The sequence below is a fragment of the Ambystoma mexicanum genome, chromosome 2p, assembly GCF_040938575.1.
Source record: "Ambystoma mexicanum isolate Mex_15411 chromosome 2p, UKY_AmexF1_1, whole genome shotgun sequence".
Classification (NCBI taxonomy): Eukaryota; Metazoa; Chordata; class Amphibia; order Caudata; family Ambystomatidae; genus Ambystoma; species Ambystoma mexicanum.
The window spans coordinates 84,900,951-84,913,593 of NC_090923.1; the positions used below are offsets into that span (position 1 = coordinate 84,900,951).

The 12,643-nt window shown below is 46.7% G+C and overlaps 1 protein-coding gene across 1 annotated transcript in view; it reads left to right on the forward strand.

Moving 5' to 3' along the window:
• The window catches only part of QARS1 (glutaminyl-tRNA synthetase 1), a 950,222-nt gene that overhangs the window by 691,910 nt on the left and 245,669 nt on the right, over window positions 1-12,643 (forward strand). The window contains exon 18 of the mRNA XM_069643299.1: window positions 1,659-1,802. Coding sequence (XP_069499400.1) covers window positions 1,659-1,802 — 144 coding nt within the window. The remainder of the gene's footprint in view (window positions 1-1,658; window positions 1,803-12,643) is intronic.

Below are 12,643 nucleotides of genomic sequence, written 5' to 3' on the forward strand. Positions count from 1 at the left end.
TTAACCATTTGTGGTAATTAGTTGTGCGGCCCGCACCGATGGCTAATCAGCCTAGGTCCCTTTTCTTCAGTTCATTACGTAGGCCAGCACGGAGGCACTATTTAGTGGGCTGCACCCGACTAAGCAATTATTTTAATAAGTTTACATGGAGTAAATTTACTAAATCAGAGTACATAGCTGTGCACCCTCTTCCTACTCAAATTTCTGTACAATGAGGACAGCCAGCCCCCCAGTGGGAACTAGTTCCTTTCAGGTACTCTGGCAGACAAAGGACAGGGGAGTGTTAAACTCCTCCTGTTTCCTGCCATCGCAGACACACTGGAGCCTAGACGGGGGGGGACACAGGGGTTCCTACCAAAGGGATAACGCACACGAACCTCTCCCTCCCAGAATGGTAGAAGGGCTAAAACAAAGGACAACCACACAAGAAATGGTAAAGAAGGGAGCCTTCATGTTGGCACATAGGTGACCCTATTGTGCACAACTGAGACTGTGGATACATTCTTCGGTTAAAGAAAATAGCACAATAGCTGGTAGAAAACATCCACTGCCACCAGCCAAAACTGTGGGGTTGCCATTGTGATAGGAAGGCACAGGAGAAGAGGGATACTCTGTATCCCCTTACCACTCCACATACGGTGGTGTGTGCAAATCTCTCATAAGATTAACTTTTAGGAAGGATACAAAGTTATCCGTCTTTCCTTAAGAACAGTAGTTCTTGTGGATAACTAAAGATTCTCAAAGGAGAACCCAAAGGGTTCCCAGCAACACTGCAGAGGGTGCTGTGTGCTGCAAACGTAAAACAGAGATATGGAGGAAAGCAGACTCATAGAATAAAGTAAAACAGGAACAACAGAGTTCCCAAAGTGAGAGCAAAATCAGACAATGAGGGGGTAAAAGGGTTCCCCTCATTCAGGATAGAAAGAAAAAGGTCAAGCAAAGTGCTAGGGGTTAGGGGGTCTCGTTAGGAGACAGGATTAATCACGAAACTGATAAATATCCCTAAACAGGCAGATTGATAACTCTGCCAACGGGACATCAGTGAGAGGTGATTGTGAAGCTGGAACTAGAAATGAGAGAGGTGGAAGGCAGAGGTGATTGGGAGTTTTTCAAATTGAGCTTTTTAGTCGCTCAGCTGCTGAGCATTGTGAGGGCATGAAAATCTAATTTGGGCGGAGGGGGCATATATCTGCATTTTTACTGTCCTGTCTAGTCAAAGTAAAGCAACAGTTTACATGTTTCGAAGCACAATATGTGCCTAAGTTTCCAAGAGCACCTGGTGCTGAAGGAAGGTGATGCTAGGTACACAACTGCTAGCACCCATACTGGGGGATGGTGGATCTCATAGAAAGAATGAGGCTGAAAAGCAGTTAAATCTTTCGCAATCAGAAAAGACACTAGCAAATGCAAGTAACTTGTTCTTCAGAGTTTGATTCCTTGATAGATGTAAGACGCAGTAGTCAGATTACTGAATGAAAAGTTTACCATGATAGGAGAGTTACTTTTTATAGGGCAAAGTTCTCATTTTAAGAGTTGAATAGGTTTTGCAGTTAAAATCTTAACTAGGAGAATTGTTCTTTGAAACCTAGAAGCCATATTTATTTGGTTTCCTGTTATGAATGCCCACCTTCAATTGTACTTTTGTTCCTTTTTTCTAGGTCGGAGTTACAGTGGCTCAGACTACCATGGAGCCTCACCTTTTGGAGGCATGCGTGCGAGAGGTGCTGAATGAAACTGCTCCCAGAGTCATGGCAGTTATAGAGCCACTAAAAGTTACCATCACAAACTTGCCTGGTGCAGGGGTGAGTGATCTCATTTTCTTTCTTTATGATGGATGTGCTACTTGTTGCTTTGTGTCTACTAATTTAGAAGACCCTACAAACTGAGTATAACCGTAGATATGTACAGTGTAAAGTGAAAAGAATACAGGATGGAAATTATTTAAATAATTTACAATGTAACAAGTTCCCTCACTTGATTGGCTTGACTAGTTTCTAGTGGTGAAATGTATATTCTCTAGTGTAATTACTTCTATTACGTCACATATAGGAATTACTGCATCTGTAATAGATAAAGGGGAATGACGGTGACTTGTACAGAGGTCTCCATTAAATCTGCAACTTTTTTTGTTGGCGTCTGCTCCCCTTAGGAGTGTCAGTGCGCACAGCGTGTGGGTTTGGCGCTTGCACCATGGCGTTTGTTATCAGCGGGTGTAGGTCTGAACCACATTCCTCCTGTGCAGATAAAGCATCCTGCAGCGACGCTAAGGATCAGACAAAAACTGCAGGAGGTTTCTGGCTCGGATACATAACCAGAGCTTGACATTCTTGCTATAGTTTCCCTGGAAGGCCTCCTTTTTTCCCCCCAGAAGACCATAGCAAAAGTGTTGGCGATGCTGAGGTTTGTCTGCCTCCACTAGGCTGAATGGTCCAGTACAACCTTACACACCTCTTGGAACCGGGGTTTCTGTGAGAGACCGTGTTCCCATTCAACCCAGAAGTAATGTGGCCACTGATTACTGGTTGGCAAAGCATTGAACCGTGCTGTAGCACGGACCTTGCCCAGAAGCATTCCTGGTCCCCTCAGGTCTGGGTGTTAGGGAGAATTCTCTGTTTAGGCTGAATTTCCCTACCTAGTGAGTCCCCCAGCAGCTTTGCTGGATTTCTGGGGTTTAATTTTTTTCTCCTGCCAAGAGTGAGACTCTTTTACCCTCACTCTTGGACATGTTGAAGTGTGTTTTCTTGGTTAAACCTTGTGTTGAATGGGCTATGGGGTCTCTTACTCCATAGGGCCTCATGTATTTTTGTGATGTGGGTCACACAGCACCCTCTGTGCCGTGACCCAGGGGTGTCCTAGGGACTCCCCAACATAGACTCCATACCCTGGGACTGACTACTGTCTCCCAGGGCATGTAAAGTCACCAAAGACTTTGCTAGTCTTGAATCCTGAACAGAACCAGTACAAACCATCATATTGTGGACGTACTGGCTGGGGCAATTCGATTGCCCCAGGGTCTGTTAGTCGAGGGGGCACGTCTCCGTCCCCCCTGATCGAGTTTTGGCTGGTGGCAGTGGAAACTACTTTTTATATTCGACCGCGAATATTTCCCTATGGGATTTCCCATTGTTTTAGGCTAACACATTTAATTATTTATTTACGGTAGCCTTAAACATACCGCCGGTTTATATATTTATTTTTATAACTCCGGTTGGGACTTTTTGCCAAAACTTGATTCTAAAATGGCGTTGGTGTTCGCCTCTGTAACTCTGACCCAAAGTGGAGCCCTTTGTTCCACTTTTGGCGGGCTTCTCCACAGAAGCCCTCCAAAGTGGTGCCACTCTGTCTGGGGTACTTAGGAGGGGTGGAGGGGGATTTAGGCACCCTGGACTGAGTTACCTTGGTAACTCAAGTCGCACTCCGTCCTGATTGGCCCAAGTGGTGAGCCGCCCGGCTCACCACTTAGCATGGTTGAGTGACAGCTAGGCTGGGTGAATGGGGGTTTGCTGCATAAAAGCAGGGCTTTGGGGACTGGGACTTCAGAAGTCGCCACAGGACCAAGAATCCGACGAGGGAAGAGCTGAGCCGACCTGCTTCGACGACACCACCCGGTGGAGCCCTGCTGAACCGTCTCACCACTTTTTCCCGACGACCGAGGAGAACTCTTAACGGAGTGGCTCCTTCCCTTGACTGGTGGGGACAACCAGTTTTCGCCTTCTTTCCGTTCTTTGAGGTATCTCGTGGCCGCCTTGCCTGTGCCAAGCACCCCGGCAACCGGAATACCACACTTTACCCCCATACCGCGAAAGTCGGCACCAACCCTTTAACCGGAGGACTCCGCGGCTGGTTTCTTCCCGGGCAGTGCAACGACCCTCTTCTTCTGCTCTTCAGCGAGAACTTCTTCTCCCCTGACCGACGTCGAGCCCTGCTGCCACTGCCTGGAACAACTGCCACCGCTGGAGGATCCTTTCCGCTTAAGGTACTGTGTTCTGCCTGGCTTCCCTTGCTACCGACTGTACGGGGTAGATTTAGTCCCCGGCTTTCGAACCTGGGAGTGCCTGGGACACTTTGGCTAAACTTTCTGAGCCACTCTAACCTCTTTTTGACTCTTTGCAAGACTTTGAATCTCTAACTAACAGTGTGATCTTGGGCACATTTTCGCTCCGGCTACTCTAAGAGTGGGCCCTGCCTAGTGACTTTTGCTCACCTGTGACTTTATTCTTCTGTAAGCCTATTGCAAGTGCTCTGGACCTTAGAGTGGTGTGTCTAACCCATTTCTGCTTTTTCTCTCCCTTTCTTGGAAACTACTAGAGTGTCATCTAACGTTAAGCACTCACCTCTGTTTTAATTAAGTGGTGTTTTACCTAGAGTTGTCTAGATAGGAGAAAGGATTGAATCTACTTTCATTATAACTGTGTTGAAGTGCTTTTACTATATTTTTGCTAGAGTGTTTTTAACTTATGTGTATTTTAAATAAATAACTATATACTTTGAAACCAAGCTCTGGTCAGTGTTTGCTTGTGCTATTGTGTTTTGGTACATATTGTGTATACTTTACATACTGCCTAACTCTTCTTGAGAGAAGTCTGACTGCTCAGCCACAGCTACCAGGTAAATCTGGGTGGTACAGACTGCTACCAAAGGGGTTTACTGCTCTACCTGTAGTCTTAAATCTTTTGCAGTGTTCCCCAAGGGAACTGCACAGGTTTCTGCCTAACACTGGTGTACAGCGGTGGGATTTGTATTGAGTATACATTTTATTGTGCTTTAGATACCTTAGTGCAACTAACCACAAAGCTTAGCACTGAAAAAGTAAAACCTCTAACATGTCAGTTATAGAAAGCTATAGTCAAGAGTCCCTTGCAGCCAAAACTGCTGATTGTTTAAGAGTGCTCTGTAAACATAAGGATCTCCTGACTAAGGGCAAGAAAATGGAGCTGATTGAAAGATTGTTAGCTAACCAAAGTCTGGGTGATGGTTCAGAGGAACCTACCACTCCAGCGACTGTAGATGACAGTGTTGAAGTTAACATGGAGCAAAATGTTGATGTTTCTGAGGAAGAGTCAGAAGAGGAGGGTGAGGCTGTTGTAACTGTCCCCCCTAGGCCTCTGCCTGCTCTACCTGCTGTGCCTACTGGACCTTTACCAGGTCCCACATTTAGTCCTCAGTACTTTGAACTAGAGAAAATGAAGCTAGAATTGGAGTATAAGAAACTTAATGCTCAAACTGACAAAGAACTAAGGCTAAGGGAAATGGAGCTCAAGTATGACTTAGAAATGAAGAAATTATCTGTTGAGAATGTTTCTCTCTCTGGCTCCTCTAGAAGTTCCAGTCCTAAAAGACCCCGGATGCCTAAAGAATTGGTTGGTATGTATGAGCCTAAGTTGGATGTGTTGGATTGGTTGTCTCTGTTTGAATATAATCATGGGCTCCAGAACATCACAGGAAATGACTTACTCACCTGGTTGTTCTCTAGGCTTCCCCCTGTTGCAACTGATGTGGTAATGGAGATGGGGGAGGAGGATAGGAAGGACTATGAATGTGTGAAACTAGCTTTGATAGCTAGGTTTGGGAAGACCCCTTCCCAGTATCTTAAGAGGTTTAGGAGCCTCAAAAAGCATGATGGTACCCCTTGGGCTACCTGGGTGAATGAATGTTTGAAAAACTTAGAGGGATGGATTAAGGGTTACAAGGTGAACACTTATGAAGGTATGAAGAATTTGTTTATGTTGGAGACTATTTATGATGCCTGCTCTCCTGAGCTCAGACAACACTTGGCTGATTCCAGGGAATTAGATTCCCGGAAGCTAGCTAAGGCTGCTGACTTGTGGGTTGCCAACAGGGCCACTCACAAGGATTCTGGGGTAACTCAGAAGAAGGATGGGGAGAAACAGCCTAAAAAAGACTCCAAAGAGAATTCTAATAATTCCTATCCCAAAGAGGGCCCCAAACCACAAAATAACCAGGGTAAGCCACATGGGAAACCTAGTCAGGCTACTGTACCTTCTGGCCACAAGCCAGAAGGAGGTCAGAACAAGCCACCCTTCCAGAGAGCATTTGGACAATGCTATGTCTGTCAGGGTACTGACCATATCAAAGGAGATCCCAAGTGCAAGGGTAAACCTGCAGGGATCAGCACAGTCTCCTTAGCCTTCACTCCTGAGGATGAAGTACAGATGGCTAGTGCCCACTTTGAACTCTTTGCTGAAGAACCCTTGGGTCTTCAAGCAACTGTAAACTTAGAGCCTATGGGTCTGGTTAGTCCCCAGAATAGGGTTGTGTATAACTCCCTACCTGTTAACTCTAAGGTGTATTATGTGGACAGTGTTCTTGTCAATGGCCAGGATACTCCTGCCAGGAGAGACACTGGGGCCAGCAGAACAGTAGTGGATGAAAGCTTCTTTCAACCTGAGGATGTGGCCAAAGCACCCAAAGGTCCCACTAAGATGTCTGGAGGCCCTGTCCAAATGGTTCCTATTCTACCAGCCCTCATTCAATGTAACAACATGACAGTAAGGATCCCTGTCAGTGTTCAGGCTGAGGTACCTGGGAAGGTCCTGTTGGGGAATGACCTAAGAACTCTAGGAGTAGTGTCACATACCCCCAGGCCTCCCAGTATGGAGAAGCAGAACTTAACCAAATTGGCTAGAAAGGCTACCTTGAAGGACCCTTCTAAGCCTGTGGGACCCTCTACTGAGAACCCCACTACAAGCCCTGGGTTTAGTAAGTTGACCTCTGACCCAGGCACCTTTCAGGATAGTATGCTAGGAACATGGGAGCCCCAACCAAGCTCCATCATTGTTCCCCTAGTCTCAGAGTCTCTGACTCCCCCTGCTTCTGAGGAAGAGGTGGATAGACCAACTAGGCCCCTATCTGGACCCGAGAGAACTGGTAATTCTCAGTGCTGGTGGAAAACCAGAAAAGAAAAGTCTAAGGCCAAAAACCTTCAGACTGTTGGACCTTCTACTGAAGACCCCAACTCTAATCCTAATATTAGGGGGGGAACTCCTAAAATAGGTAAGGGTAGATCTAAGAGGAAGGGGAAGCAGGTACATTGCCTAACCCCAACCCCTCCAACCAAGAGGCCTAAGACCCAACCTGCTCCCACAAGAGAGGTGGTGAGGAACCTTGGAGGCCCCTCTAGATCTAAGGGAATCCTTTATAAGGACCCCTTCAAAAAGCCTAACATAGGTTCAGAAGTTGTACCAACTTCTGAGGGACTGGTCAACCAGATCCCCTATAACAAAAAGACTGATGTTCCTCAAAGGGTGTGTAGGTCCTTTAGCTTGCAAAAGAAAACCTTTGAGTTCTCCCTTAAGCATAGGTCAAGGTGTCACCATCAAAATGCTGATGGACTCTCTAGGATGTATATCATCGACTAGAGGTATGAGGTTCATCCAGGAGTGGATTAAATCCTCCTGTCCCTTAGTCTGGGGGGGGCGAGTGTTAGGGAGAATTCTCTGTTTAGGCTGAATTTCCCTACCTAGTGAGTCCCCCAGCAGCTTTGCTGGATTTCTGGGGTTTAATTTTTTTCTCCTGCCAAGAGTGAGACTCTTTTACCCTCACTCTTGGACATGTTGAAGTGTGTTTTCTTGGTTAAACCTTGTGTTGAATGGGCTATGGGGTCTCTTACTCCATAGGGCCTCATGTATTTTTGTGATGTGGGTCACACAGCACCCTCTGTGCCGTGACCCAGGGGTGTCCTAGGGACTCCCCAACATAGACTCCATACCCTGGGACTGACTACTGTCTCCCAGGGCATGTAAAGTCACCAAAGACTTTGCTAGTCTTGAATCCTGAACAGAACCAGTACAAACCATCATATTGTGGACGTACTGGCTGGGGCAATTCGATTGCCCCAGGGTCTGTTAGTCGAGGGGGCACGTCTCCGTCCCCCCTGATCGAGTTTTGGCTGGTGGCAGTGGAAACTACTTTTTATATTCGACCGCGAATATTTCCCTATGGGATTTCCCATTGTTTTAGGCTAACACATTTAATTATTTATTTACGGTAGCCTTAAACATACCGCCGGTTTATATATTTATTTTTATAACTCCGGTTGGGACTTTTTGCCAAAACTTGATTCTAAAATGGCGTTGGTGTTCGCCTCTGTAACTCTGACCCAAAGTGGAGCCCTTTGTTCCACTTTTGGCGGGCTTCTCCACAGAAGCCCTCCAAAGTGGTGCCACTCTGTCTGGGGTACTTAGGAGGGGTGGAGGGGGATTTAGGCACCCTGGACTGAGTTACCTTGGTAACTCAAGTCGCACTCCGTCCTGATTGGCCCAAGTGGTGAGCCGCCCGGCTCACCACTTAGCATGGTTGAGTGACAGCTAGGCTGGGTGAATGGGGGTTTGCTGCATAAAAGCAGGGCTTTGGGGACTGGGACTTCAGAAGTCGCCACAGGACCAAGAATCCGACGAGGGAAGAGCTGAGCCGACCTGCTTCGACGACACCACCCGGTGGAGCCCTGCTGAACCGTCTCACCACTTTTTCCCGACGACCGAGGAGAACTCTTAACGGAGTGGCTCCTTCCCTTGACTGGTGGGGACAACCAGTTTTCGCCTTCTTTCCGTTCTTTGAGGTATCTCGTGGCCGCCTTGCCTGTGCCAAGCACCCCGGCAACCGGAATACCACACTTTACCCCCATACCGCGAAAGTCGGCACCAACCCTTTAACCGGAGGACTCCGCGGCTGGTTTCTTCCCGGGCAGTGCAACGACCCTCTTCTTCTGCTCTTCAGCGAGAACTTCTTCTCCCCTGACCGACGTCGAGCCCTGCTGCCACTGCCTGGAACAACTGCCACCGCTGGAGGATCCTTTCCGCTTAAGGTACTGTGTTCTGCCTGGCTTCCCTTGCTACCGACTGTACGGGGTAGATTTAGTCCCCGGCTTTCGAACCTGGGAGTGCCTGGGACACTTTGGCTAAACTTTCTGAGCCACTCTAACCTCTTTTTGACTCTTTGCAAGACTTTGAATCTCTAACTAACAGTGTGATCTTGGGCACATTTTCGCTCCGGCTACTCTAAGAGTGGGCCCTGCCTAGTGACTTTTGCTCACCTGTGACTTTATTCTTCTGTAAGCCTATTGCAAGTGCTCTGGACCTTAGAGTGGTGTGTCTAACCCATTTCTGCTTTTTCTCTCCCTTTCTTGGAAACTACTAGAGTGTCATCTAACGTTAAGCACTCACCTCTGTTTTAATTAAGTGGTGTTTTACCTAGAGTTGTCTAGATAGGAGAAAGGATTGAATCTACTTTCATTATAACTGTGTTGAAGTGCTTTTACTATATTTTTGCTAGAGTGTTTTTAACTTATGTGTATTTTAAATAAATAACTATATACTTTGAAACCAAGCTCTGGTCAGTGTTTGCTTGTGCTATTGTGTTTTGGTACATATTGTGTATACTTTACATACTGCCTAACTCTTCTTGAGAGAAGTCTGACTGCTCAGCCACAGCTACCAGGTAAATCTGGGTGGTACAGACTGCTACCAAAGGGGTTTACTGCTCTACCTGTAGTCTTAAATCTTTTGCAGTGTTCCCCAAGGGAACTGCACAGGTTTCTGCCTAACACTGGGCTTCCTTTTCACATGTCACAGAAGTTTGGTGGTGCAGGACACAATGGCAGGTTTCAATTCCATTTGCCCTTCCTGCCCACAGAACGGAAAAGCAAGGAGTTTAATGCCATTACCCACAAGTTCTTTACGTTGGGCTGTCTGGTTTAGAGGGAGGTCAATGCTATTTGTGCCCTACCCAAGTACTCATTTGGTCTCTTGAGTGCAATCTCTGGTGCCGCTGCAAACCTGCCAACTGAAGATACTGAGGTATTTAACTCTGGTGAACAATCAGATGTTTATCAGGTCATAGTTAGAGCCAAGACTTTTATAAGACTTGCAGGCTGAAGACTACCCCTGCAGCTGACGAGCATCATCTCCAGTGTATAGCATGGTGAAGCCCTGGTCATCTGCCCAATCTCGAAGACCCTCCTTGTTGCTTTGACCTCTGAAATGGTGGGAAGAACCAGCCTCTAAACGAGGATACAGGCCTTCTGAGCCTTGTGAAGTATCCCTGGACCAACCGGTGGACTGACGAGCTCTCTCTTGGGCTACCTTGCTGCAGCCATCATTCAGAGTAGAGCCTTGGAACTTTGCATATCTTCAGCTTATACCACAAGTTGCATCCTCCTGGATATGTTCCCTTCTCGCTGAAAAGGAAGGTCTGCTGGGGCTCCTTATGTGCGATCTGTGGTGACTTTCGTTGCAGCTCTCCTTCAATCCTGTGAGGTGTCCTGAGTGTCTGCACCAGAGAAGTTTATTCTTTTATAATTTTGGGTCTTCAATTGGACTCTGACTGGATCCAATTCCTGTGCACTGTGACCGACAGACTAAATCCTGGCACCGAAAATGACCTTTGGCCTTCCTCGACTGGACCAAGCTCAGATGATTGTGTCCCCAGTGGATGCTGGAAGAATCTTGGGGGGGGGGGGGGGGGAGTGGTGTAAGTTAACATAGCTGTTGGTCTCTTCCCCTGTTCACCATAGGTCTGCATTGGCGTAAAGTCCTGACCCTTACTGTGTTCAGAATTCTTCCCTCGGCCTATACTATTGTCGGATAGAGTAAAGTACCTGAACTTTACTGAAATGTTATCTAACTTTGGAAACTAATCACCACCACAGCCCACTGGATTCTTTTCTATATGACCTTACCTCAAGAAGTTCTACTTTGGAACTGGTCACTTTTGGGCATAAGTCGTAAACCATTTTATGATTGAGGGAAGCGGTTACTGTGTGGATTTTACCTACTTTTCCTTGCATCCGACTACCCTGTATTGCACTGATAATTAATGGCAATACTATTCTCCCAAGAGTGGATGTGTATATATGATTTTTACATGCTTGGTGTAAGGCCTAATTATTTTATCTACTGTTTAACTTGAATTACTGGTGGTGTTCTGTGTGGACTCATTGTAGCCCTAGACCACTCAACACCTTTCCTGAGACTAAGCCTTGACTGCTCATCTACCTCACCTTCATTGGGTTTTGGCTAATTTATCTGTCTCTTCAGTGTTCTATTGGAGTCTTTCCTACCACAGATTCCTAATCTATGATATCCCAGCACAGCAGTTCTTCAGAAACCTGTCCACCGCCAGGAGGCGCATTATGGCTCTTGTCAGCAGACGCCGCACACCCACTGCCCGATGCATCTGGGCCTGTGTGTGTGTGTATGTGTATGGTGTAGCGCCCCATGACCTCCGCTCTTTTTCCACGCACTCTGTCCGCTAATCTGCAACACACTTGTCAAGCGTCTTTTTTTTTTTTTTTTTTTTTTTTTTTTTTAAACGCCATGCCGACTGTTGAAGGCCTCTGGTTTCAATCATTGTGCGGATTGTGGCTAGCGGATATCGGTCTCAGATCCACACCGGATATGCTTGGGTGGGGACCACAACTGCAGGTCGTGTCAGTTGGAGTTTTATCATTCTGCTTCACCCCCTCTCCTAGCGAGACCCTCAGCACTTTTTGGTGTACCTCTGAACCTTTTACTTTAAATCCTAAATGAGTGGAGCCTTTTTCCACTCATTATTTTAGGCTGTCTTTGTATTCTACTATACTATGGAGTCTGTCTGCACCATAGCTCTTAAAGACATCTGTGTTTTACTACTGCAGCACACGGGTCCTTATGGGCAGTGTTGCTGGGGTCTGTCAGGGTCTTCCTTTAAGATCAATTTTTAATATCCCAAGTAACTACAATTATTAGGGATAGAAACCCGAGAGATTGGCACACAGCACCTTCAGTGGAGTGGCAAAGGGATGCATAGTATCCCCCTTCTCTCTGCTTCTGTGACATTTTAGTCCCCTAGACAATCACCTAGTTATGGCTGGTGGCAGTGGGCCTGTTCTACCAACTATTGAGTATTTTTTTGTACCGCAGGCTATGTCCACAGCCTCGGTGGTAAGGGCACCCAAGTACCAACTTGGGACCCTCCTTTTTTCACCATTACTAGCATGGTTGTTTGCCCTTCTACCATTCTGGGAGGGTGAGGCTTGGGTGTGTTTTGCCTTGGGCGGGAACCTGCGGGTATCGCCTCCTAGGCCCCAGACTGTCTGGGCAGGCAGGAAGTAGGGGAGTTTTCCACCCCCTGTCCTTTGTCTAACAGAGTGCCTGAATGGGTCCAGCTCCCACAAGGTGGCTGGCAGTCCTGATTGGACCGTAAAACGCCCCTTTCTGTATAAAGCTGAGATTGCAGAGGTGTGTGTGTGCCTGAACTGTATAAACTATGAGGCTTCTGTTGTAAAAAGCAAGTCTGGGAACTGTAGCCAAACCAGTTAAGTAGCAAGGTTGAGTATTCTAGGCTAATTCTCAGGAAGGTCAGCCTGGTAAGTTGTCCAAATGAGTAATTTAGACCATCAGTTATAAAAAAAAAGATATGGCCAAACGCGCACATTGATTGACTATAAGCAGGTAATGCGATCACACATACTAATATATAAAACACATTACTGAGGCTTGTTGATTTTCTTAGAATCATATGCTTTGCAAAGGCTGACATCTAGTGGTAGATGCAGAGCATTACATGACTGGTTTTCAAAGTTCAAAATGGGACATCGACTGGGTGTGTTGTAATACTATGCCTAGTGTGGGGTGTACTGTAACCA